Raw genomic sequence first — 27,917 nt, forward strand, 5'->3', positions numbered from 1 at the left:
AAAGAGCACACAATAAAGAGCTGAATGGCTGAGATCAGCAGGTCCTCTTGCCAGTTTCCATGGAAACCCCACCAGGGCTTACTAAAGGTATTTCCTGAAGAAAAAGCACACACATGCCCAACAGCTCTGCTAATCCCAACAGGAAGCGCTTACTGGGCCTCTGGGGACTGGCCTCTTTCTAGGGGGGGTGGGATAAATTTCTCCCCCCCTTTTCTTGTTGGCCATTCCTCAAGGCTGGCTATGATATGTTTGCTAGGGAGGGGCTGCTGATGGTGTTATTCAAACCCCACCCCACCCCATCTCCTGCATGCACACACAACTTCTGTTTCTTGTTACTGTGAACAGTTCTGGTGGTTAAACTGTTCCCGCGGGGGGGGGGGGCGGGGGCGGGGAATGTGTGTGCATTTGCTCCTTTTCAAAACAGCATTCCCCCTACCAAATCGTAACATGGAAATTTTCCAGACTGCAGTCTGGTTTATAAACTCTAGCCTCTGCCAAACATTAATGAAGGGAAGTGGTTTGACACAGAGAGTGCAACCACAGGAGCCGTTTAGGCTCAAGTGCAACCAGGAGTTCAGAGCTGGAGGGATGATCTAAATTATGCTGGAAAATGGGTTACTTGTGTCGATCCAATCCAATCAGGGATGTCCTTTAATGGAGGGCAGGGATACTGCTCTCCATCACTTTGCTCTGCAATGGTTGTTTTTTTTCCTTTAAAAGTCAGAGTTTTAAACTTATACATTTTATGCTTTAAAGATCTAAAAATTAATTAGAAACAGTATCAGTTACAAGAAGCTAGATCAAGCCTGTTGATCCTTATATTTCTTCTTTTGGTTCTCAACAAGAAGCTCCCCTGCTCTTCACTGGCCTTATTTGCTTAAATGTTCACAGATGAAGGGCAAACAAATTCTTAATGTTTAAACATTTAATAATTTTACATCCTTAATAATTTACATTCCTCCAAGGAGATCAGGGTGATGCACATTGGGCTTGTTTTCCTCTCCCCTCCCACACTGCAGGTTGCAGGACCAAGCTCAGTTCTCTTGGACTTAACAGCCTCCACAAATGCATCACAGTGGTGGAATCCATTAGATCCCATATGCTTCTCCCCAGGATCACCTCCACAAAATAATTACGGAATGAGGACCAAAACCATGGACTGAGTTATTCTTAAGGCCAAGTGTTCCATGTGTGACTACAGAAGTAGAGGGAGGAAAGATCTTATGTTAATGGCAAGATTTTCCTTGCCAAGTTTTATAGAGGGGGGAATAATGCCAAGTGATGAAGGAGTGGTTGAGAAAAGTTTGGCACATTATCCGAACGAATAGCATCACTTTTTATAGACATCTCAGTGCATTCAGTAAGGAGATTTCCAGATATCTGGCAATCTCCACTCCAACCCAGAGTAGAACTGAGCCAAGAGAAAAGGCAAGGCAACAAGTATTGTTCATTACTTGAATGAAGTCTTGGTGTTTAGCTTTGTTTTTCTATGACCTTTTACAATACTTTTTCAGTTCTTCACAGTTTTGTTGAGATGTGTGACAAAAAGTTTGGATTCTATTTCATTTAATAATTTTCAAAAAGACGGTTGGGGAAAAAATGCTCAGTACCATAGATTCCAGAACACTGCACCAGCTGATGCTGTCTCAATCTCCATTACTTGAACCCTGAAACTTCAGTGCTTTATTTAGGGCATTTATATTCCACCTCTCTCCTCAAAAGGGCCCCAAGCAGTTGAGAAAAAAAACATAATAATAGAGCAGAGCAAAGCAACAAAAGCAAACACAAGAAACAGACTCCATGACAGTTCAGCTCAACAAGTTTGGCTAACACAGGCCCTGAGCCACAAGCCTCAGAGGCTCACACCTCTGGCTCCGCCCAGTTTACAGATGCTTGGAGAAAGAAAAAAACAAAATCTTGGCCAGAAAGAACTCAACTGTTGCTGGTTTGCTTGCAGCAAGCCAGCCAGATCTCCCCCCCACCCCCCAAGCCTTTAAGCCTAGTTCTAGTCTAATGGTCTGCCTGGGACTTTATGTACTCAAGCCTCTAAGATCCACTTCAGGCATAGAAGGCACCTGTAGGTATGTAGCATCAGGAACTGCAACTGGTAGCTAAGACATTATGCAGTCCCTGGCATGGTCATGCCTGCAGCAGATTTTTGGAACCAGGCTTCCTGCTGATGCTTGTTCAGTAAACTAGCTTCTTTTGCCTGCTACAGATGCACTTTAGTCTTCAGTTCAGGTGCCCTTGCATATCTGGAACTGGATTTGAGTATAACTGCTGCCAGCTCCAGCTTAACATTTGACAGATCACAGTTAAACAGCAATAACTAGAATATCCATGTCTCTGTTTTACTGTATCATCCTCCGCAGACAATAACTATGGTTCTACAATTCCCATAAACAGGTGAATCTAATGCAATTTCCAAACCCTGCAGTGCCTGGCATAGAGCTGTTGTTATTACTATATGTGAGCTGCATAATTAGAAATCTGATTTCAAAGTACGACAGGCCATCTTTATTTAACAGGCATTCTCTCATGTGCTTTCCATATTTCTGGTTTGGCACAACTGTAGGAAGCTGGTATGTGGACATACCCTTGGGCCTGGAAATAGCTGAACATCATTTAATGACCAAGAGAGGGAGAGATTTGGGATAGGGTTAGCTAGGGACAGCATTCAGCAGAGAGTAAACTTATTGGCAAGGGAAAGCATGCCACACTTAGCGGAGCCTCGGGTTTCCAGTCCAGAAGAAATATTTACTAGGCAAGGACTGTAAACATACACCCCCTGCCTTAGGTCCCCACCCAGCTGATACCTACACCACAAAACCACCAGCTCTACTGGCACAAGTCCACACACAGCTGGCTGAAACCAGGCCAGACAAGGAAGAAATAAGTGAGTTGTAAGACAGAAAGAGAGGCACCATCCTCCATTACATCCTGTTACGAATATACAAATGTTTAACTGCAATGTACAGCATGAAATCCAGCTGGACATGAAAAGTTGAAAATAAAAGCCTCTCTTTTTCAGGATGCTCTGTTCAGCTAAACGCTTATCCATATATCTAAGGAAGGACAGTGTGGGTTTGTCCACTCCTTGCTCTCCTCCTCCAAGGCAAGCTATCTTCCAGACTCCAGAGGTTTATAAGATTATGCATGGATTAGAGAAGGTAGAGAAAGAAGTACTTTTCTCCCTTTCTCACAATACAAGAACTCGTGGGCACTCAATGAAATTGCTGAGCAGTCTTCACCGAAAGGGTGATTAACACATGGAATTCACTGCCATATGAGGTGGTGGCAGCTACAAGCATAGCAAGCTTCAAGAGGGGATTGGATAAACATATGGAGCAGAGGTCCATCAGTGGCTATTAGCCACAGTGTATTGTTGGAACTCTCTGTCTGGGGCAGTGATGCTCTGTATTCTTGGTGCTTGGGGGGGCACAGTGGGAGGGCTTCTAGTGTCCTGGCCCCACTGATGGACCTCCTGATGGCACCTGTGTGACACAGTGTGTTGGAATGGATGGATCATTGGCCTGATCCAACATGGCTTCTCTTATATTCTTACTTGCTGGAGACCCAAGACCAGTAGACCACACTGGTATGCTAACAAAAAGCAAAATGCTCAAGCCTTGCCAAGCAACTTCCATGGTCCTAAACTGGCGTTTCTTCCAGTTTGGGTAGAATCAGAGTCATGTGTCATGAATGCATGAAGCTTCTTTATACTGAGTCAGACCATTGGTCTACCAAGGTCAGTTTTGTCTACTCTGACAGTGGCTCAGGGTGAGGTATTCCACAATACCTACAGCCTCATTCTTTTAATTGGAGATGCTGGGGATTGCATCTGGGACCTTCTGCATGCAAAGCACAGTCCCTCCTTAGGCTGTACATGTAGAGAGTGTCAAATGGCAACTTAGGAGGTGTGTAGTATATGTAGATGACTGGGGAAGGCAATGGCAAACCACCCCATAAAAAATCTGCCAAGAAAATGTCCTGATGTGACGTCACCCCATGGGTCGATAATGACTCGGTTCTTGCACAGGGGACTACCTTTACCTTTAGTATATGTACAACTATATAGATGAAAAATAGTTGTATTCATAAAAATTGCATAACGGATGTGTGCATAAAACTACCCAATACAATTACAAAATCAATAGACTTAACACCATGTAAACAATGAATGAAGGGGGAAAACATATAGAAATTTACACACAGCAAATAACAGATAACAAAAGGAGCACGCATACCAACGTTTAAGTTGAAGTTGAATAATTATACAAAATAGATGAGCCCAGGTATGGCTCATTTCAATATTGACTGTAGTATCTTCTCCCGTTTAACGGACTTCATGCCTCCAAAATGTGAGAAGAAAAACAAATAATCAGCATGCTGGCACAGTTGCTGTGTCTCTTTACAGGTCTGCACAATTATTTGCCAGAGTATTAAAGAGGTTGTCCTCAAAGTTACCTGGCAACATTCTCACCCCTATACCAGACAGTTTGTTCATATTAAAGGGAAAAAAATTAACCTTACAAAGAGAAATAAAAATTAAGAAAATAAGTGATGGCTGAGCCTGAGACTCATATTTACTATTTATCTATTATGTTAAACAGAACTCATTTCAGATTTTTAAAATCCAACACCCCATCCACAAATATCTGCTGCCTCCTCCCAAGAAATGTAGCTGATGTATGTATGAATCATCCAGATACAGAAGGTCTATTGATCTGGGGTTACCTAATTTGATTCTCTCTCAGAACTGCAGACTTAGCAAGGAAGGAGACAGACCCAATGGGAAATGTAAATCAATCTCTCTTAGTAAATTTACTACCAAAAGCAGAACTACGAGGGGTTTTTCCACTGTGCTGAGAACCCTGACCTCTTGCTATTGAAATCTCCCCCCACCCCCAGTGAAATCTGAAATGGTACCCAAGGGGACGTCAGATTTCTCCCAGAAAGGAAACTGGCTCATTTTCATATATGGATTAATTTATGTGCACACAGTGGTGCAAGTGATCATGTAAGCCATTCTCTGTGCATGGAAGCACAGAAGTCCCTTGTGAGCTTACCACGGGTTGCTCAAGGAGTGGATCAGCAATGGCAAACCGACTTCCAGCCAAACAGGTGGCCCCAAACTATCAACCATCCTCTACAACCTTCAGCTGAAGGGAACCATTTGGTACATTCTAAGGCTAGCTCTCTGTTCACATGGATCAAATATGATCCCCCACAGGCCTGGCCTGGGTGAACTAAATGCATGTCCTAAAGTTTTTTTTCTTTTAAAAATCCCCAGAATGTTCTGCAATGCACAGGGGTCCTTCAGACGAAGAACTGAAGAAAGAGCATTGCCTGAAGAGACCAAATTTGACAACAACTGAGCTAGACGATTCCTTTTGAGCTTCCTTCCTGTGCTTTCCCCTGTCCTTACAAGCTAAAGGAAACCTGTGCCAGAACTCCTTCTGACAGATCGATTTCTCAAGTCCGACCTGCTGCTGTCGCTACTCCAGGGCCGATGTGGGAGCTGTAGAAACGTGCATTTCTGAGTTTGGTCAGCAGCTCTGAGGACAGTATAAATCTGATACCTCTGCCTTCCCCTCAGGGAAAATGAGTTGTAAAAACACTGCCCCAGCTGCTAAGCACGATCTCTGACCTTTGGTAACTGCTCCCCCTCCCCACATCTACAGTCGCTCCCAACCCCAGCCCAGTAATTAATCACAGCATCAAACACTAATCAGTAACTGATGCCTGCTGGCCCCTGGCCCAGCTGATCCTTTTTGCTCTAAAGCCCCCAACAATGAATTACCAGATTTACAGAAAACTATCCTAGTATGAACATATGAAGCTGCCTTATACTGAATCAGACCCTCGGTCCATCAAAGTCAGTATTGTCTACTCAGACTGGCAGCGGCTCTCCAGGGTCTCAGGCTGAGGTTTTTCACACCTATTTACATCTCCTCAGCTCCTTAAAGAGATACACAGCAAGGATCACAAACAACTGTGTGTGAAGGAATCATGCAGACTTTTCACTTACACAGAATTCTACTAAGAAGAAATGGAAAGTAGGCATAACATACCTGCTCTGCCTGCAGGCCCTGTTTTGCCCTGCCCTCCTGAGGGTTCCCAACTCCCTGTAGGGGCTTTTCCTTCTCTCTAGGGTAGCCTACCACCACCACCTGTCCATTTGTAAGGAACTGCCCACTGGGAAGGGCAGGTCTTCCAGCTTCCCTTCCACAATCAGAGGCCTTGCTACCCAGTGCCTGGACACTGCAAGGACTGATAAATGCCTTGGGAAACCTTGGAGAAATAGCCAGGTCCACTTGCCTGCCTTCCTCCTGGCTCCTGTCTTCAGATAGTGTCTTTGAGACAGTGGAGGTCTATGTGGTACAGAGAGCTGCTCCCACCATCATTAAAAAGATGCTCCCACCGGTATTAAACAGAAAATGTTTACAAGCATACTTTTAGCATAGCACCAGTTATGAGCAAGGTATAGAAAATAAATTGGTAAAAAACACAAATCTTCCGTTCGTCTCTATACATGCCCTATCAGCTGTTAAAATAGGACAGGTTCTGTAGTGTATCAAGAAATGTCATGCGACCCGACGGGGGGGGGCAACTGTCCCCGCCTATCTCCAGCTGTGGCGGGAAGTTCAACGGGGCTGGATTGGCCCAACCAACCCAGTAGGCTGTACCCGGGATTGTACATAAGCGGGACCCGGCCCGCGTGTTCTCTCTCTTGCAACGTGCTCCTAATAAACCATGTTGCCCTACTCTCGTCTCCGCTTCGAGTACGTTACACTGGCGACGAGGATGGGATCCTAGCCGCAGCGGCTACGACGGAGATCTGGGCAACAAGCGACTGTCGCCGCCATCATGGCCAACCAAAGCGGAATCACCGGCTACCTCGAGCCCTTCGACCCAACCAATCCAGAGGGATGGGAGTCCTACGCGGAGCGGGTCGAGTTCTACCTCCGGGCCAACAAGATCACTGACGCCGGAGCGAAGAGGGACGTTCTCATGAGCGTCTGCGGGCCTGCCACGTTCGAGATCGCCAAGGGTCTCTCGGCACCCGCCCGTCTGGCAGAGAAATCCTACGACGAGATCATCCGACTCCTCACGGGACACTTCTCACCACAGCCTTCGCGGGTGGCTCGCAGGTTCCTGTTCCACAAACGGGACCAGATCGCGGGCGAGTCCGCCGCAGACTACCTGGCGGCCCTCCGTAAACTCGCCGGGAACTGCAACCTCCCCCAACTGGAGGAAGCCCTGGCGGACAGATTCACGTGGGGCCTCCGCGACGAGAGGCTCCAGCAGAAGCTCTTTGCCAAAGAAGAGCTTACTCTCCAGGCCGCCTTCAGCGAAGCGGTGGCATGGGAACGAACCGCACGAACGTTTCCCCGGGCCAAGATGGAAGCTGCCCACCACGGAGAGCTGGGCCAAGACGGCCCCGAGGAGGAGGAAGCCCATCAGCTACGCCGCCCAGCCGGGCCACCCAACAGAGCGACCCAACGCCCCCGAGCGACCGACCGACCACCAGCGTCGGAGAGAGCCCCGGCCACCAAGTGCGCCAGCTGCGGCGGCCCCCACGAGCGGAGAGACTGCCAATACCGGACCTGGGACTGCAGGAGCTGCGGAAAGACCGGCCACATTGCCAGGGCTTGCCGAGCCAAGCCCAACCGCAGGAAGCCGACCACGTACCACGAGTCCGCGGAGTCCCACGCGGTAGACTCCACGTCCCTACAGGTACTGAACTTGCCCCACGATTCCCCCGATAAAATCAAAGTGGCGGTCCTTATAGAGGGGAACCCCTGCCAAATGGAGGTGGACTCAGGGTCCTCCATTTCCCTTATTGCGGAAGAAACCCTAAGAGAACTGTGTCCCCGCCAGCGGCTGCAACTTCGGCCGGCAGACTTCATACTCCGGGACTTCCAGAAGAACCCGGTGCAAATTGCGGGGTGGGCGCGGGTACAAGTCGAGCGGGGGTCCTTCCACGGGCCGCTGGACATCCTGGTGGTTAAGCGCCAGCTGGCCACCCTGCTAGGTCTAGCCTGGTTCAAACCCTTGGGAATCCGCGTGGAGGGGGTGGGCCAGACCATAACGCCCCGGGGGTTCGGGGAGATTTGCAAGGAATTCCCCGAGGTATTCGATGGGTCCCTAGGGAGCTACCGGGGGCCGCCCATCTCCCTGCCCCTAGACCCCACGGTCAGACCGATTCGGCTCAAGGCCAGGAGGGTTCCGTTCGCCTTGAAACCTAAGATCGAGGCAGAGTTAGACCGCCTCACGGCACAAGGCGTCCTGGAGCCGGTGGACTACGCCACCTGGGAAACCCCCATCGTTACCCCCATCAAGCCAAACGGGGAGGTGCGGATCTGTGCCGATTATAAATGCACCATAAACAAGGCACTACAGGACAACCCCTATCCAGTGCCGGTGGTGAGCCATGTCCTGGCCGCCCTAGCGGGGGCTAGGATATTTGGGAAGCTAGACCTGGCCCAGGCCTACCAGCAGCTCCCAGTAGACAATAAGACGGCGGAGGCCCAAACGATCGTGACCCACAGGGGGGCTTTCCGGGTAAAGAGGCTTCAGTTTGGGGTTAGCGTCGCTCCGGGGATTTTCCAGAGCCTAATGGACGCTCTCCTTAAAGGGATCCCAGGAGTCCAGCCGTTTTTCGACGACGTTTTAGTCGCCGCCCCGGACCCCGAGGAATTCGGCAACCGCCTTCGAGAGGTGCTCCGCCGGTTCCAGGCAGCGGGGCTCAAGGTCAAGAGAGAGAAATGCTTGCTGGGGGTTCCACGGGTAGAGTTTCTGGGGTTCGCCGTTGACGCAGCAGGAATCCACCCCACGGAAGAAAAGACCCGAGCCATCGTGCAAGCCCCGGCTCCCACTTGTAAAGCGGAGCTCCAAAGCTTCTTGGGGGTGCTCAACTTTTACCACTCCTTCCTCCCCCACAAGGCAGCCCTGGCGGAGCCCCTTCACCGGCTGCTGGACAAAAAAGCCCCTTGGGTTTGGGGCAAACGACAGGCCGCGGCGTTTCAGGCGGTCAAGGACGTCCTGGTGTCCAATGCGGTGCTCCACCATTTTGACGAGGCCCTCCCCGTCATCCTGGCCTGCGATGCGTCGCCGTATGGGGTGGGAGCAGTCCTGGGGCACCAGCTTCCGGACGGGAGGGAGGTACCGGTCGCATATTACTCCCGCACGCTCACTTCAGCCGAGCGCAACTACGCGCAGATAGATAAAGAGGCCCTGGCAATCGTGGCAGGGGTCCGAAAGTTCCACGAGTATCTATATGGGAGAAGGTTCACCATTGCCACGGACCACAAGCCCCTCTTAGGTCTACTGGCCCCAGACCGACAAACCCCCCAAATACTCTCACAGCGCGTATTGAGGTGGAACCAATTCCTCAACTCATACACGTACACACTGGTTCATAGGGCCGGCAAGGCTATGGGACACGCGGATGCGCTTAGCCGTTTGCCGCTTCCGGAGACGGGTCCGGACCCCGCACCCGCACACCTGGTCATGATGATAGAGAGCCTCCCAGAGCCGCCCCTCCACGCAACGGAGGTGGCCAAGGCCACCCAGAAACACAAGACACTGGCACGGGTGCTCGACTGGGTGGTGAGGGGGTGGCCAGAGGGAAACATGGGGGAAGAATTCAAGCCTTACAAGGCGAGGAGGGAGGAATTAGCCGCACACAAGGGCTGCATACTTTGGGGCAGTAGGGTAGTGATTCCACCTCCGCTCCAAAAGCGGGTTCTAGAATCCCTACACGAGACTCATCCCGGCATAGTGCGAATGAAGGCTCTGGCCAGGAGCTACGTCTGGTGGCCGGGAATGGACGGGGAGATCGAGGGCTGGGTCCGCGGGTGCCAGACCTGCCAGGAATCCCGGCCCGAGCCGCCCAGCGCCCCCGTCACTAGGTGGGAGTCCACCCGGAAACCATGGTCGAGACTCCATATCGACTTTGCGGGCCCATTCCAGGGGCAGACCTTCATCATAATAGTGGACTCCTACACCAAATGGCTGGAGGTCATCCCCGTAGGGTCCACCTCGTCCACAGCCGCGATCAGAGCTCTGCGCAGGGTCCTATGCACACATGGCATCCCGGACACCTTAGTCTCTGATAACGGGGCCGCCTTCACCTCCGCCGACTTCCAGGCGTTCCTGCAAAGATACCTGATCAGGCACATAAGGTCGGCTCCCTTCCATCCGGCCACCAACGGCCAGGCGGAGCGGATGGTCCGCACAACAAAGGAGGCCCTCGGCCGAATTGTACAGGGGGACTGGGACCACAGGCTGGCCGCGTTCCTCTTCGATAATCGGATCACCCCTAACCCGGTCACAGGAGTCAGCCCGGCTGAGCTCCTCATGGGACGCAAACTCATAACCCGGCTGGACCGGCTGCATCCCGACCGGGCTTCAGACACCCGCGGGAGCCCCGAAGTCCGAGACGCCGCCCGGGGCTTCTTCGCGGGCGACCCAGTTTTCGCCCGAAACTATGCAAGGGGCCCCGATTGGGTGGCGGGGCGGGTACTGAGGGTAACCGGGTCCCGCCACTACGACATATCAACGGAGGGGGGCCAGGTACTACGGCGGCACATTGATCAGTTGAGGCGCCGCACCCTTCCGGAGGCCCCCACGGACACGGACGAGGCTATATCCAGCGAGGAGCCTAACGGAGACCGCCTAGATGACGCGATCCCAACATCCGTGATGCGGGCGCCGGAGGTACCGGAACCGACCGAAACCGAGGGATCCGCGGCACCGGACGGGCCGCCCCCGTCCACTCCAGGACCTACCGAGGCACCATCCTCGGCAGCCGCGCCGCCGCCACCGGGACCCCCCAGACGGTCCACTCGGGAGCGCCGGCCCCCCGCATACTTACAGGACTTTGTACATTAACCAGGGGGGGAGGGGTGTAGTGTATCAAGAAATGTCATGCGACCCGACGGGGGGGGCAACTGTCCCCGCCTATCTCCAGCTGTGGCGGGAAGTTCAACGGGGCTGGATTGGCCCAACCAACCCAGTAGGCTGTACCCGGGATTGTACATAAGCGGGACCCGGCCCGCGTGTTCTCTCTCTTGCAACGTGCTCCTAATAAACCATGTTGCCCTACTCTCGTCTCCGCTTCGAGTACGTTACAGGTTCTTTACCTTAGGAAGTTACAGATCTCTTCAAGGTTTTATAACCTTGAAGCTCCTTCAGCTCTCCAGGTAAGCACATGGTCAAAAATGGTTGCCTGCCTGCAAATCTCAGCTCAAACTTCTCCTAAATGCAGCACCCCCCTACAAAAAGTCATTGTAGGCAGTCATTTAGAGCCAAGCACCAAAGGGTGACAATTTTAACACTCTAATAGCAACTTTCCCCACCCACCTTGCAAAAAAAAACCCCAAACCACCCCAAAACCTTGTGTAACTTGAAAGCTTACACCACTTCTTTATGCAGCCCCCCTCCAGTCTCTACAAAATATATTGGAAGGATCTTCAGTCTGGAAGCCACATTCTAATACATGTGCATAGATAGAACATTGTGGTATGCAGGGAATACATAGGAGGCACAATCTTGCTGCAGCACTCCCTCCTTGGCTGCTGAATGTGTCCAAGGCTCTGTGCAATCCATAGAAAGCCAACATAATGTGCTATTTATATGCAAAAGTCAGTTTTTTAAGAAATTCAGCTGCTGTTCTGAAAAGAGCAGCAAGTATGTAGGCCTTCTGGTCCCACAAAGATATGCTTCAAAATCTGTGGCCTGCTGAAATATCAGAAGCCAGAAAAATAAAGTTTCCACATGCAAGTGCAGAGTCAGAGGTTCCGAGAACTCCACTGCAACCCCCCAGTGAATTATTTAGCAGGATTATGTAAAATAAGCAAATTTGCATAATTTGTACAGATCATGGAATCAAGAATTTTTTAACCCCCCCCCCCCCCATTTTTAAAGCACAGCATAACATCCTTATACCAAATAAGCAACTGTGCTAATCTCCACTTTCCCACTTCTTGCCACCCCCAGATCCCTCAGATTTCCCTTGCTATAAACAGATTGGGAGGGGGGAGCTTAATTCACTCATCTGACCTTAGTCCTGTCCCACTTCAGCATGATCAGTCTAATTTTTTAATGTACAATTTGAATTAAAGAGACTTTTACATTTTCTTCCTCCGGCAATCCCCACCCACACCCCTGTTTTGCTCCCTTGGCCTATTCAGCAAATGTGTTTACAACTTTCTTCTTTCCACCAGCCTTTTGGATTTTGCATGTATTGACTAATGGAAAGAACAAACCAGTCATTATGGGAAGACAATGCCTACATATACTGTAAACAGGATAAATAAATACACTGTATGTAAGAACCAAACATTTGTTTTTATTTTGAATACACAAGAACTGTATGAAGGTTTATGGGGCAGCAGATAAAGCATCAGGTTTGAAAGAAGGGAAGAATTCCGGTTCAAATGTCTGTTCAACCCTGAAATTCAAGGACCAGCAGTGAAAGTGATCACAGGGGACAAGTTACAAAGACAGAATACAAGGTGGATCAGCACTGCTAAACATAATATAGTGGGGAAAGGGCATAATCTTGAAATTTACAGTGGTCTCTCTCTGCTTTCTCCTTCCTGGCAGAAATATCTCTGAGGCTGTGCTTCTGAGTATGCCTTCCCCCCCCTTAAAGGAGTCAGGATTTTTTCCTTCTTCCAGGGTATGCCTTTTCAAATTGTGCAAAATGCTTCCCCCATGGAGAAGCAACTTCAAAAACAAAAAGGGAAAGAAAGCATGTCTGTGTGTACATGCATATTTGTAGATGTATACTGGACAGTGGTTTTTTCCCAAAGCCACATCTCACAGTACTAATAGACACCTTTTTAATAATACATGTAGTTTCTAAAGTGTACACCTAAGCATGTAATAAAGGGACACACACAAATGTCCAACACAGCTAATTTCATAGGGAGCTGCAGGCAGTGTACACTCATCTGTAAACATGGGTTTGTGGCCATACAATGTATGGAAAGAGACCATGGAAACCGGCAATAGCAAATTCAATCTGATTCAACAAGCAATTTCTCTTCAGTTGTACATCCTTCCTGTCAAGAATCTAGCTAGAAGGCTGAAATAATGGCTTTCTGGCAGCTTTACCTGGTTGGCTTTTGGGGAACAGCAGGCCCTGATTCTACAGGTATCAGCTTCTCTGCACCTGGGTGAACTTTGGCCAATTAACTTTAACAGTGTGTGGCTGCCTAGGAGTTAATTCAAACACTGTGTCTGAAAAGAATACAAGGCAGAGCATCCACGTCACACTGCGTCAGCATCAAATCAACCATGTGCTAGCTCTGCTGCAGACAAAACTGCAAGCCAAGCCTTCTGTGCCAACCAGCTTGCAACTCAGTTTGGCAGGCTTTGAATCAGCAATCCTGAAAATTGTTGTAGGGGAAAACAAGAAATGTAACCTGTACCTCAGCACCAAGGTACAGATTTTAAGCTCTCTGCCCTGCTCTCTCTCCCTTAAGAGAACATACCTCATTCTTGAGGCATTTACAAATACTAGGACAGATGTGAGCTCAATGCAGAAAAACACACCCACAACCTCCTACGGAGAGAAATAACACCAAAGTCACACGGTCTTTGTTAAGACACAAACATTCACCAAAGTAATTAAAATTTTGCAAAATGCAAAAGCTCATTTCAGTGACTGAGTTTTAAAAAAGAAGTACGGTATATGGTTCTCTTTGAATAATTTATTCTGTAACTGCTTAAACAGTTCTGTGAATGGGCAAGGCACTCAGCCCCGACCACTGAAAATGCTTTTGGTTCCTGAGATTTTAGGAGCCACTGTCATGTACTTTCAAGAATATTAATAACCATAAAAAAGAGAAGCCTGCTTCCCCTGGAAAGGAATGCCAAGTTTGTCAGAAAGCTGAATTTTGTACCCAATACCACATTCCATAGTTTTATAAACTTCTGCAGAATCATGGTATATCCACCATCCTGAAGGAACACCACATGTCCTGAAGAAAGTTGCTTGCTCCAGGAAAAGAAAAGAGTAGGACTAGGCCAATGACACACAATGTGAGCCAGTTTCAGTCTTTCTTGGTCAAAAGTCAACCCTCCTGTCACACATGTAAACTCCCATGGAACATTTACAGGATTTACATTCACAAAAAGGTCCAAAGAACCAATGCAGAACTAGGGAACCCCAGCAGAAGTATAAGACAATGTGGCAAGATGAACACAACTAATGTACAACCCAAGAATCCAAGTCAATGTCAAACCATAGAATCCTCCAAGCCAAACAGCAACATTGCTTCAAGCCCAACAAATCCATTATAAACCATAATCTGATTCAAACCAATTTACACAAAGAATACAAGGTTGCAAGATCCATAGAACTAATTTCAAAGCACAGAATCTAAGCCAAATCAACCTGGCAAGCTGAAACCAAACCCTGGAAAGGATATACTGACAGAGATGCAAAAATCAAGAAAAAATAGTCTTGGGAGCCTTAAAAATTCTGGATTCTGATATTCACAGTTACTCCTGAATATTTTGAGGATTTTTCAGGACCCATTTCCCAGTATACCAGAAAATTCCAGATACCATCTATAGACTCAAATTTATCCAGAAAATATCATGTGTGTGTGTGCGTGTGTGCATTCAGATTGGATATATCCAAATGCACATCCCTGTTCATTTACTAAGGATCTCTTCACAGCTAGGGCACAACTAATAAGTAAGCCTGACTCTTCTTTAAGAAACAGTGCTCTAGCCAAATAGTGTCTTGCAGAATCAGATCAAGACCTGCCTAATCCAGCATTATTTGCGAGAATCTCAAAACTGAGCTGTCTGCTGATGCACCATGATATACCTTCTGCCAGTTCCTACTCTGGCAGTCCATATTTTTTTTGATACAGCTGCCTAATTGCCTTGCAAGTCAAGGAGCTGACATCTGCCCAGGAAAAAAACAAAACAGTGTCCTGGAATTTAAGTAACTTGTACAAAACCAAATTTGGAAACTGGAAATTTGGATTAAGCAAATTAAAATATGGATTAAGCAAATTAAAATATGGGCAGATAAATATATTTCACAGCATTTTTACTTCCTCTATAGATGAAGGGGCAGATTCACATAATGTATTTGGTAGGTTTTGCAGAAACAAGTATTTCTTGCACATACCGTCATATCCAAGCACCACAGAATTCATTTTTGTACACTGGTCTAATAGAGAACATCTAAGGCATTCCAGAGCCTCAGAAAGAATACCTAACAGCACTGTCCTTCCTGTTAGCATAAACCAGAATCCACTAGGAAATTCTCCTGCACAGCCTAATGCAGACAAAAAGGGACATGTGTGAGAACTTTTATCATAACCTTGCAACAGATCACAGCGATTTCAGTATGCCATGCACTGAAGAATGCTGCTTTTGGTTCAGACCACTGGGTTCCATTGGTTTGTCTCTGCTACATAAGGCTGCATCTTGTCATAGTAAGTCCACCTCTGAATGAAACCAGTATCAAGGGTTTTATGTTATTATTTTATGGGTTTTCTTGCCTAACATGTATATTTGGGAACAACTCCATTTCTAAAACCTACAGGCGATGCCATGGGGAGGCAGAATCTTGTGCTAGGATCATTCCAGGACCTAAAGCATCCAATGAGTGGGTCACACACTCCATCTCTCTACCTTTAAGGAGCTGGGGTGACCAGCGAGGCCCATAGCTGAACATGCTAGCATAGTCTGCCACAGGACTATTAAGCAGCTGACCTTATGGAACTTGCAGTTTCTAAAGGAGTCTGTCAGTAGCAGAAGTAGTGTGGAGGGAATAATCTTCTCAATTTAACCCCCTTCTGGTGGCTCCCTACAGCCTACTCTCATTTTTCATGCAACTTTAGAAAGGCATATATAAAAGCTCAAGAACAAAGACCTGTTTGAAAGCCCATTTGGATATTACTACTTTGACATCAGGAGGGAAGATCAAATGATATAACCTGATCTTATCAGATCACAGAAGCTAAGCAGGGTCGGTACTTGGAAGGGAGACCACCCAAAAAAGACTCTGTAGAGGAGGAAGAAGAAGAAGATATTGAATTTATATCCCGCCCTCCACTCCGAAGAGCCTCAGAGCGACTCACAATCTCCTTTACCTTCCTCCCCCACAACAGACACCCTGTGAGGTGGGTGGGGCTGGAGAGGGCTCTCACAGCAGCTGCCCTTTCAAGGACAACCTCTGCCAGAGCTATGGCTGACCCAAGGCCATGCTAGCAGGTGCAAGTGGAGGAGTGGGGAATCAAACCCGGTTCTCCCAGATAAGAGTCCATGCACTTAGCCACTACACCAAACTGGCTGGAAATGCAGAAGCCAGCATCATCCACAGGTTCTACACTATCCAGAAGAGACCCTGTTGTTACTACTTTGATGTGAACCTGCCTAGTGAAGACAACAATGATGCCTGGGTAATGGGCTAGAGAGTCATAGCAACAAATCCATAACCCACCTCTTCTAGCATAGCAAATGTAGACCGAGAGAAGAAGGCTCTGACAACCACACAATTGATCTATGCTTTCCTTGTAAGAATTCCATAAATGCAATTGCATACAACAAATTTTGAGTCCAGTGGCACCTTTAAAACCAACAAAAGTTTATTCAAGGTATGAGCTTTCATCTGCAGACTCATACCTTGAATAAACTTTTGTTGGATTCAAAAATTTTGTTGGATTCAAAAATTTTGTTGGGATTCCAAACTGCTTCAGACCAACACGGCTACCCAACTGGATCTGTATTTGCATACAGCATAGCTCTTGAATTGGGTGTCATCAGTTTTTTAACCTTCTAAAGCATTTCTCAATTTCATAGGAGTGAACAGCATGATCCATGTCACAGAATAGGCATTTTAAAAAGGTGAGTTATAAGGTAGAGAGTCCTAAACCAATATCTCTTTTATCCAGGAATTTCAGAATGACCTGTAGAATTCCATTTTAAAATTGACAGAGTTTACCACACACACCATCCTGTACATGCAGGTGGTACAACAAATGATGCCCCTAGAAATGAAACAAGGCTGTTCAACAGAACATTTATAAATACATACTTAGCAAGAAACAGTTCAACTACATTCTTTTGTTTCACCAACATTGGAGGCTCTTGTTTTGGGCGAAAAACAGAACAGATCTTTCCACAGAAACGAGTGAGAGACACTGGCTTTTCCTACCTTGCTCTGGCAGGGTTTGTGCCGGTCTTGCAATGGACAGTGTGGCTGTGACCAGCACAGCCCAAAGAACGAGGGACTTCCAGGTAAACATCCCAGTTCTCCTGCTACTTGTTGGCAAATGAACCCTCAGACTCCATGAGGACTTGCACCTTGGGTGTCCAGTTTGCAAAAGGGAGCAGAAGCTTCACTTGTTCCGTTCAGTCAGTTCTTCAAATGCTGTTGGTAAGAAAACAATGCAATTAATGTATGTTGTCCTCTCCCTGTGGGATAGCTGTTGTTTTCTGCGTGATGAAAAGATAACCAATAACTGAATCAGTACTACCAGATGGCCCCCACTCAGAGTGCAGAACCATAGCAGACTTTTACATTTTACACGCTTCCCTTTGGTTCCCCCTTCCACAGAGTACCAGCCACAGCTTACAGTCCCTGAATGGGCTGATATTTATAGTGTACATTTTACAGAGAAAAAGCTCATCATTGTTTAAAGGTGCCATTGTGGTGTTTGTTACAAATGATTAAAAGAGATAACACTCTGGAATTCATTCAGACAAAAAAAAAAAAAGCACATCCATTCTGCAGACTGAAAACTGGTTTGACCATCATCGTTTCCCAGGACATTGCCTTTCTGGGAGAAGTGGGAACTTCTAAATAGAATTCTCAGTACCTCACTACAAATTCTCAGAATTCTTTTAAAGAAGCCATGACAGTTCAAGCAGCGACTGGGAGTTAAATGTGTATGCTGAATTGGTTATATCCGTGACGGAGCATTCACATATTCATATCATCATTATATTAATAAGTTGACAAACATGCTTGTCTTAAAAAAAATCCCTAAAATTTATGTAACGTAAGAATTATTTGCATATTTCCTCAGGCCCAGCAACTGTCTTGAGACTGTCTTCCAGCAACAGTTATCAAAAGCTATCAAATCTTAGAATGATTTTCTTCCAATCCCAAGTATTAGCAGTGCAGGCACTCTCTTGAATGCAAAAGGCCTTCGAGAAGAACAAATGCTACAGCCATTCAAAAGGCCAAACTTAACAAGATGGTATCCCCAAGTTAACCCCATGGGCATGCCACCATTTTGCAGAGTGAGGTGCCATTGAGGAACTCCTGTTAACAGGATCACGGGAGCCTCATTCTGGTCAGAATCACCATGGCAGAGGGGGAGGAGAGGCTCTTGCTTTCCCCACTGGAAATGGCACAAAGGAGTTATGTGCCAACATCCCCCCAGTGCTGTTTTGGGTTTGAAAAACAGCACATTAGAGAAGGCAGGAACCCTTGTTTCCCCATGTGTTGTCCTGACCTGAATCAGGTCCTTGCAGTGCTGTTAAAAGGAGTACGAAATGGTAGTGCATTCCTGAGGGATACTGTCTCATCTCGTTTGACCCAAAGGTGGCATGATTCACAAGCCAAGATTCAGAATCTAGAGAAGAGTTATATAGCCAGAGAGACAGGAAGTGAGTTGCCAGAAGGTGAACATTGCCCAGAATGGCATATATCTTTCTCAGTAAGGAAGTCATTTGCCGAATATCACATACTGACCTGAAAGCAAGGCTTGCCAACTCTTGGAAGGCATATATTTGGCATGGGTTGGGGTCACCATGTACTCCCTGCAAAGCCAAGAGGAGGAGGAAAGAGAAGGAAATAAGAGAACGATGGCTGAAAAGGAAACTTTCAAGCCCACCCACGTACTTTCTTCCTTTGTTCTGCTCATGACTGTAACAACTTGGATCATTTGCATGAGATCAGAAGGTACTCTTTCATCATGTGGGAAACAATAAGCCAGGCCTTGACATATTTTCTTTGGCTCTAGGAACCAGCCCAAATATTTAGGAGCCAGACTCATTTTTCAGCCATCAAAGTTTTGTATTTTAATTATATTTTCTAATTATAGCTACAACAAAATGTTATCCTAACTTCTTCTCATAACTTTATTAAAGCTATGACATAAGTGTTGCAAGCAAATATGGATAGTCTTGGCTGTCATCACAACAAAAAACTATCCTCTAACCTCATTCCATTATTACTTTGAAAAGCTCAATTTAATTTAATATTGGAACCTGAACAGAAAGCAACCAGTTAATAAAGGAACGCATCCCCCACCACTGAAAGGTTTAGAGTTAATATAAACACAAGAAATGGCAAAAATGCACATATTTTATGTAATTTAACAGATTTTGTACTTCTACTGAGGCCTGCTGAGAGAGATTGCAGAAGACACTGCACTACAATGAAAACAGCAACCTGGCACCTGTCAAGCCCTGCAATAAACAATAAAGAAAGGAAAGGAAAGGTCCCCTGTGCAAGCACCAGTCATTTTCGACTCTGGGGTGATGCTGCTTTCACAACATTTTCATGGCAGACCTTTTTATGGGGTGGTTTGCCATTGCCTTCTCCGGTCATTACACTTTCCCCCCAGCAAGTTGGGTACTCATTTTACCAACCTCGGAAGGATGGAAGGCTGAGTTAACCTTGAGCCAACTACCTGAACCAGCTTCCACTGGAATCGAACTCAGGTCGTGAGCAGAGGGTTCCACTGCAATACTGCAGCTTTACCACTCTGCGCCACGGGGCTCTTAACAATAAAGAAAGAACGAACAAAATGGCCTCTCTCTTATTCCCTGTACTTTAGGAAAAAGAAAGCCCTTACATGGCAAACAAACAAAAGGAGGAAAACCTGGTCACGCCTGTGGAAAACCAGCCAGTTCACATCACTTGATGAAAGTATGTTGATAAAAACAAATGACCACAATGCCAACTGGCACCATGCTACATAAAAAAAATGTACATAAAATATGCTACTAATTTTTTAGTGGCAATCACGAGGCCTGAGTGAGTGAGTAGGACCTGAAGAGGCCAGACAAAGCACTTTCACTTGGACAACAGGAAGCTAAGAAAGCCAGAGTCAAACACTGCAATATTCCAAGTCAAATCCAAGCAAATTAAATCCAACAAAGACCAAGCAAATGAAAGTAAAATCTTTAGGCCAAAGGTGGAGAGAAAACAGGAAAGGGAGATCGGTTTAGTAAAAGCAGGATACTGTCCAGCTGCAGGAGATGAGATATTTTGAGGACACCTCCAAATGCCCACCAATAACAGGCAGGAGATAGAAGGAGCACTGTGCCACCTGAAGTCTCAAGTATGCAGTTCCAGCATTTTGTGTATGTGTGTGTGTACATAAATGATGTCTTTATACATGTGGACTTCATCTGAATCTCTTCAGGCTTCGTTTTTTGATGACCAATGATTGATCTGTTCATTTTTTAAAAAAAAAACATATTGCCCAAAGCCTCAATATGCGTGCTTTTCTCAGAACATGAAGAGAATATGCATGTGCAATGTAACAAAAACAAAAGCCAGTGTGCATCATTAGAATGAAAGATCTTTTCATTCTCTATGACAGAATCACACTGGGATTATCAGGGCTTTAAAAACATCCCAAATGGCTGAAGAGTAGCAGTGCATTTGCTTTGCTTGCTGAAGGTCCCAGGTTCAGTCCCCAGCATCTCCTTTTAAAAGGATCAGGAAGCCAGTCATGTGAAAGACCTCAGCCTGAGACCCCAAAGACTCACTGCCAAAGTTGATAAGACTGACCGTGGAAGACCAATGGTCTAAGGCAGCTTTGTGTGCTCAGGTGTGTTTATTTATTCACATTTATATCTGGCCTTTCTGCCATTACAAGGGATGCTAAGGTGACTAACAGTATGAATGATAAAATTATATTATAAAACAGGGATGGCCAAACTTGCTTAACATAAGACCACAAAGAATAAATGTCAGATGTTTGAGAGCCACAATACATGAACATCAGATGTTTGAGAGCAGACAGGCAGGCAGGAAGATGGGGAGGGAGGAGGGAAGTAGAGGTGGAAAAAAAGGAACTTTAACTTTCAATGCATTCTCCAAACTGCTACCTTAGCTTGGATAAGTGATTTAAAGAGATAAATATCTTCTCCAAGCCAGTTGACAGGGCAGTGGGGGGTTCAAGAGCCACACAATATGTGTGGAAGAGCCACATGTGGCTCCTGAGCTGCAGTTTGGCCACCCCTGTTATAAAACCATTCAAATCGACCCCCCCTCCCAAACATACATCAACTTTCAAAAGAGTTTTAAAAATGAGTTAAAATACACAAAACATAAAAACATTGATTAGGAAGGAAGGGATCATTAGGGGAATGTCAAAAGAAACAAACAAGTTTCATCCACTAATGGAAGAAGGCAACAAAAGGGGACAGACGAATCTTCCTGGGGAGAGAGTTCCAGAGGTTTTGTGCCATGACTGCGAAGGCCTGTCCCAGGTTACCACCCACCTAATCTCTGCACTGGGAGTGAGGGAACACACTAGTCATGCACCCCACAGAAAAATCACCAGCTGTTGATATCCAGAAGGAGACAAGGGCAGAGAACCAAATCATGCAGGCAGTTGCCTCTTCTCTGTGGGCAGGTAATTTTGGCTCCCAGAACCCTTTAAAAACCATTTCCTTCTCACAGCACATTGCTTGTGAGTTACTGCTTTATTCATTAATGAATACCAAAGGCTACAAGAGATCATTTCTATTACAGACTCCAAATATTAACTGTAGGCTTTAAAGAGGAGACGGGGATGTGGTTCAGTGGCAGAGGACAGTCTTTGCAAGCAGAAGGTCCCATGTTGAATCTCCAGCACCTTTAATGATAAGGGGCCTTCTCTCTCTGAGAATCTGGAGAGTTGCTCCCTATCAGAGTTGACAACACTTGTCTAACTCGGCACTGAGATAGCTTTGGGGGTTCATATATGTTCAAGCAGGGCTTTTTTGTAGAAAAAGCCCAACAAGAACTCATTTGCATGTTAGGCCACACCCCTGATGCCAAGCCAGCCAGAACTGCATTCCTGTGTGTTCCTGCTCAAAAAAAGCCCTGTGTTCAGGGGAGACTGCTGAAGGGCCCTCTTCCTGGTCAGCATCCTTTTAAGGGTACAGGGACAGTGGAAAACTGGTTGGGCCAAAGGTGCTCTATTCCTATCAGTATGTCTGGGAAGGAAAAAAGCAGTCCCATTTTGTTATCTTGCTTTCAAAGGCACTGGCGCCCAGAATTTGTGTACTGACTGAGGAAGTTAAACATTGGCAGGAGATTTTCAGCACAAGAGCCACAGCGAGGCACCAATAACACATTTTTAAAATAGTTGACTAAATATTAAAAGTTTTGCTAAGGGGTGAAGTATTTGGCTGAAGAGCCACTGGTATTTCAGGAAACCGATTGCCCTGTCTCCAAATGGTTTTGTTTATGTAGTACTACGGGAAATGCAGCCTAATGAAGAAACCTCCTCACAGCTATGACTGTTTCCCAGAGCATACCTGCTGAGCTGAAAAGGGAGGGGAGAGAAGCAAAGTTTGCAGAAGCAGGGAAAGCTACCCAGAAAAAAGTCCCTTGAGCTGGCTTTAGCCTCTGAATTCTTTTCCTCTTATGCATCTCAAGCATGGCTCAGAGCAGAATCATAGGGAAGCCCCAGCCTGGTTTCAAAAAGTGCCAGGCTCATATTTCCAGCGTGAATCCCAAGGACAGTCACTACGTGAAGTGGCCTTTGGGCTATGGAGCAGGAGAGGGCCAGAAGGAGAATCAGCAGAAAAATATTCAGGCAGTAGCCAAATTGCAGTGAGAGCTCAGGAGAGGGAGAAAGAGAGCAGGAAACAAAACAAGCAAGCTCTGGTGCTTTTTAATGAAGACACCTCTTCTCAATAGTCCTCAAAGCATCACTTAATATTTTACATTATAAATGTATTAAACCACTAAGCACCTTTGTACAAACAATATCAAAAGGTTTGGAGATCTACAGCATGGAAAAGTATCAAGATCTAAGCGAGATGCATAGGAAGCAAAGCAAAAAAACCATTCCTGATGGAACCTTTTTCTCACTGACTGGTTAAGCCTGTTGTTGTTGTTCAGTCACACAGTCCAGTCCTTTGCTACTTGAAACCGAAGACTGGCAGCTGATGTGATTAAATGCTCCTACATATTTCAAAACCCCTGCAGTTAGAAAACCTGCATGTCAGGGAGAAGGCTAGGCTGAAATTCTTTCTCCTGACATCCTGTTTCCCACACAAAGGGATAGTTTTCCTTTGTGGAGGAGCATTCAGCCACTTCAACGTAGCCACTTCAGCATAGCCAGCTTCAAGAGGGAATTGGATGAAAATATGGAGCAGAGGTCCATCAGTGGCTATTAGCCACAGTATATTATTGGAACTGTCTGGGGCAATGATGCTCTGTATTCTTGGTGCTTGTGGGGGGGGGGCAAAGTGGAAGAGCTTCTAGACCCACTTGTGAACCTCCTGATGGCACTTGGGTTGTTGTTGTTGTTTTTTGGCCACTGTGTGACACAGAGTGTTGGACTGGATGGGCCATTGGCCTGATCCAACATGGCTTCTCTTATGTTCTTATGTTCTTACTGAGTACTTAAACCCACCTCCTTCTCAAAGCAGTCCTTCAGCAAAATCTGTTGCTGACCTCGGAAGTGTAGAAATAGGTCTGTATAAAAGTGACCTTCAATAGCACCCTGCCAATAATTTACTGGAGTTAGGTGCACAGCTATTAAGCAGATGCTTTCCCACTAACTCAGAGATTCCATCTGCCCTCAGTAGCTGTACAGTTCTGATCAAAAATGCTTTAGGGTTCTGTTCCAAATTTCAGTTAGAACCTCAGGTTTTCCCTCCAGAGTACAATTTATTTCTTTATTTAGCCACATTTCTACCTCACTTTATTTTTATCCTGCTTTTCCCCTCAGTGTGGACCCAAAGTGGCTTATATTGTTCTCCTTGCTTCCATTTTATCCTTACAACACCCCTGTGAGGTTAGGCTGTGTGACTAGTCAAAGGTCACCCCAGCAAGCTTTCACAGCAGAGTGGGGATTCAAATCTGGGTTTCCCAGATCCTAGTCTGACACATTAACCACTATACCATCCTTGATCGCTAATGGAACTCAAGACGGGTTACAATGTTAACGTACCATAAAACATATAAAAAGGTTATGAATGAAAATGATGATAGGCAGAAAAATTAAACTGGTTGAATGCTGTCCTGGATAAAACTATTTTTAGCTGCCTGCTACAGATTGAGGGTGAGGGGGTCATATGCACCTATCTGGAGAAGTGAACATAATCATGGCGCTGCCATTAACCCCCCATGATATATGGCATCTAGAAAACACCAACTTCTAAGAGGCATTCCATATCTGAGTTTTCTTGACTAGGATTATGTGGTTTTGTGAGCAGGGGGTCTCTTTTCATCTGGGGACAAATGAGTCTGTCACAGGATTCCTTGCACTTACAAAGGGGAAAACCTAATTCCCTTTCCTTTGTACTTAACTTGCTCTAGAAGGATGCTTGCCCAAGTACAGATGTACAGTTCTTTTTGGTATTTACACAGTCTTGATATAAATATAAATCTGAACAGGACCGCCATTCATATCCCAGAGACTGGAATGCAAACAGAGCTGCTCGTCAGTTCCTTCCTTCCCATGAGTGGGAACCTGCCTGCTGCTCACCTCCAACTTGCTTTTCCGCCCCCTCATCCCCACCCCCACACATCCTCCTCCTTGAAAGACTATGATTGTTCAGCAGACATTTTAGAATGTCAAGAACTGGTTCAGACACATGTGGCCACAGTTTTACCTTCACCTGATAATAAATTCATCCACTGCCACAATGACCAAGTACTATGCAAAAGAACCACACTTAATGGAATGGTTCACAGAAAAATTCTGAAACATCTCATAATGAGAACTCCAAAGACTTGTAAGATCTGTTTTATCTAGGCTGGTTCTTGAGCACAAAAAGTAACAGGGGGGAGTGAAGAAAAAAAATGGTTCCGGGTAAAACTGAGTGTCCAGTTTCAAGAGTCTTAAAATGCCATGCACAACTTCTGCTTAGGTGATAGCCATATAAGCAGTAATAGATAGATAGAAATGTCATGCAGGACACATAACACAGCTTCATTGGATTTGCTGGTATGGAGCGCAAAATAAATTTCAAAATGCATCAAGAAGTACTGGAACACAGAAGCCACCCTTCCCCCTGGCAGTGCCATCTTAATGTTTCCTGGAAGAGCTACCATAAATTCAGCAACTGCTGCAAAACACTGGGGAACACATTTATTTGGGGAATATATGAGTGTTCCAACATAAGCAATAAAGTTTCATGGTGTCTAGGGTTGCCCCACTGGGTTGGAGACTTCAGGGGTTAGAGACTTCAGGGGTGGAGCCAGGAGAGGGCAGGGTTTTGCGAGGGGAGGGACTTCAGCATGGTACAATGCCATAGAATCCCTACTTCAAAGCAGCCATTGCGAGGGGAGGGACTTCAGCATGGTACAATGCCATAGAATCCCTACTTCAAAGCAGCTGATCTCTGTTAGCTGGAGATCTAGGGTTGCCAAATCAAGAAATATCTCAGGACTTTGGAGATGGAGCCAGGAGACATTGGGGGTGGAGCTAGGAGCAAGGTTGTGACACGCATAATTGAACTCCAAAGGGAGTTCTGGCCATCACATTTAAAGGGACCGCACACCTTTTCACTCCCTTCCCTCCACTGGAAATAATGAAGTATAGGAGCACCTTATTTTGGGGCTCATAGAATTGGATCCCCTGGCCCAAACGTTTTGAAACTTGGGGAGTGTTTTGAGGAGAGGCATTGGAAGCTATGCTGCAAATTTGGTGCTTCTATCTCAAAAATACCTCCCCAGAGCCTCAGATAACCACAGATCAATTCTCCATTATACCCTATGGGAATAGGTCGCCATAGGGAATAGTGAAATGCCAAGCAGACATTTCCCTCCCTCTTCCCAGCTTTCTGATGACCCTGAAGGGTGGGGGAGGGCCTCCAAACTGGGGGATCCCCTGCCCCCACCAGGGGATTGGCAACTCTATGGAGATCAGTTGTAAAAGTGGCAGATCTCCAGGCCTCACTTGAAGTCTGGCAACCTTAATTACTCCTCTGATCTGGACACTGAAACTGACCCAAGACCAAACATACTGGTCTAGTTGGAGTTGCAGAAGCCTGAGAGAGCAACCCTAAGCAGGTCTAAGCAGGTAAGAAGCATTATATTCAGTGGGGCTTACTTCCAGGAAAGAGGATTGTCACCTCAGCCACAGAATCAGAAATGGAACAACTATGGCTGCTTCAGAGAGAGAGTGTACAAATCCCCTTTCCCAGAGGCCGTGCTCTCTCACAGATGGGAAGTCTGCTGTACTGCCTCAGTGAACAGCAGCACCCAGACTCACCTCCCAACAAAAATCCAGAGGAAAATTAGCTGCAACAGAAAAGGAAACACCTAAAGCAAATAAACAGCAGGAAGGAATGACAGAACTCAGAACAAGCACAACAAGTGGACCTAGCTCGTGAATGGTAGGAGAAAGCCTTCAATAATGCCATTGCATGGGATAGTCTGTGTGGAGAGCTCAGCACCAGTATTAAGGCACATTCACAGACACCGATTGTGACTTGCTAACAGCAACACACTTTCTGCTTACAATGCAAATCTGAAGTTTTGGACACAGACAATGCACCGTCCACTGTTCCTTTCAACTGGGGCATGCATACTGCAAAGAAGGGAAGGGTGGGGTTAGGGAAGCGAGCTTGTAACACTTCCTGATGCCTTCCCCACGTGTCCACTGCTAAGTCATGGTCCATCACAGATAAGATGGCATCATGGCATTCCCCAAAAAATCTAGGAACTGTAGTGAGCCTCTCCCGAGTCAGCCTCTCCCGAGTTGCCAAGAATTGTGTGTTAAAAGACCTACCTCAGAACTATAGCTCCCATACTTCCCAAGAGAAAGAACCTTCAAGCAGATCCAGATGGGACAATATTCCGGGGAGAAGCAGATGTAAATAGTTGGCATGAATTTGGGTAGTCAACTCTGGGTTAGGGTTGCCAATCCCTAGTTGGGGGCAGGAGATCCCCTGGTTTAGAGGCCTCCCCCTGCTTCAGGGTCCTCATAAAGCAGGGAGGCGGAGGGAAATGTCTACAGAGCACTCCATTATACCCTATGGAGACCAATTCCCATAGGGCAATGGCCTCCAATCTTTTTTGCACCAGGGACTGGTTTTGTGGAAGACGATTTTTCCACGGACCGGTGAGGAGGGCGACAATGGCGGTTTTGCCACCCCAGGCTGCCCCCCACTCATGCCACATCCCTACCCCCCATGGAGGGGGAGAAACTGGGGCTGTTTCTGCCTCCTCCTCCCATTTAAAGACCCCCACTGATCAGCTGATCAATGGAGGTCTATAAATGAGGGGTGGGCTAAAGTAACGGCAGCTCTGCCCCTTCTGCCAGCCTGGGACCCTGGCAAGGGGAGGCAGCCTTGGCTGTGCCGCCTCTTTAGTCCAGGGCTACTCTGCCTCACTCTGCGGCCCAGTTGCCAGCAGGCCATGGACCGGGACTGGTCCACAGACCGGTGGTTGGGGACCCCTGTCATAGGGTATAATGGAGAATTGATCCATAGGTATCTGGGACTCAGAAGAGGCTTTTTTTTGAGGTAGAGGCACCAGATTTCAGCATAGCATCCAGTGCCTCTCCTCAAAACACCCAAGTTTCAAAAAGATTGGACCAGGGGGTCCAATTCTATGAGCCCCAAAAGAAGGTGTCTCTATCCTTCATTATTCCAAATGGCGGAAAGGCACTGAAAAGGAGCGGTCCCTTTAAATGGGGTGGCCAGAACTCCCTTTGGAGTTCAGTCATGCTTGTCACACT

At 46.6% G+C, this 27,917-nt stretch overlaps 1 protein-coding gene across 6 annotated transcripts in view; it reads right to left on the reverse strand.

Moving 5' to 3' along the window:
• The window catches only part of FGFR1 (fibroblast growth factor receptor 1), a 99,165-nt gene that overhangs the window by 54,935 nt on the left and 16,313 nt on the right, over positions 1-27,917 (reverse strand). For all 6 annotated transcript variants that reach the window (XM_060251686.1, XM_060251685.1, XM_060251684.1 and 3 more), the window contains exon 2: positions 17,198-17,413. In XM_060251686.1, the coding sequence (XP_060107669.1) occupies positions 17,198-17,288 (91 nt within the window). In that variant the 5' untranslated portion in view covers positions 17,289-17,413. The remainder of the gene's footprint in view (positions 1-17,197; positions 17,414-27,917) is intronic.

Source organism: Heteronotia binoei, chromosome 12 (assembly GCF_032191835.1).
Source record: "Heteronotia binoei isolate CCM8104 ecotype False Entrance Well chromosome 12, APGP_CSIRO_Hbin_v1, whole genome shotgun sequence".
In the NCBI taxonomy this organism is placed as follows: domain Eukaryota; kingdom Metazoa; phylum Chordata; class Lepidosauria; order Squamata; family Gekkonidae; genus Heteronotia; species Heteronotia binoei.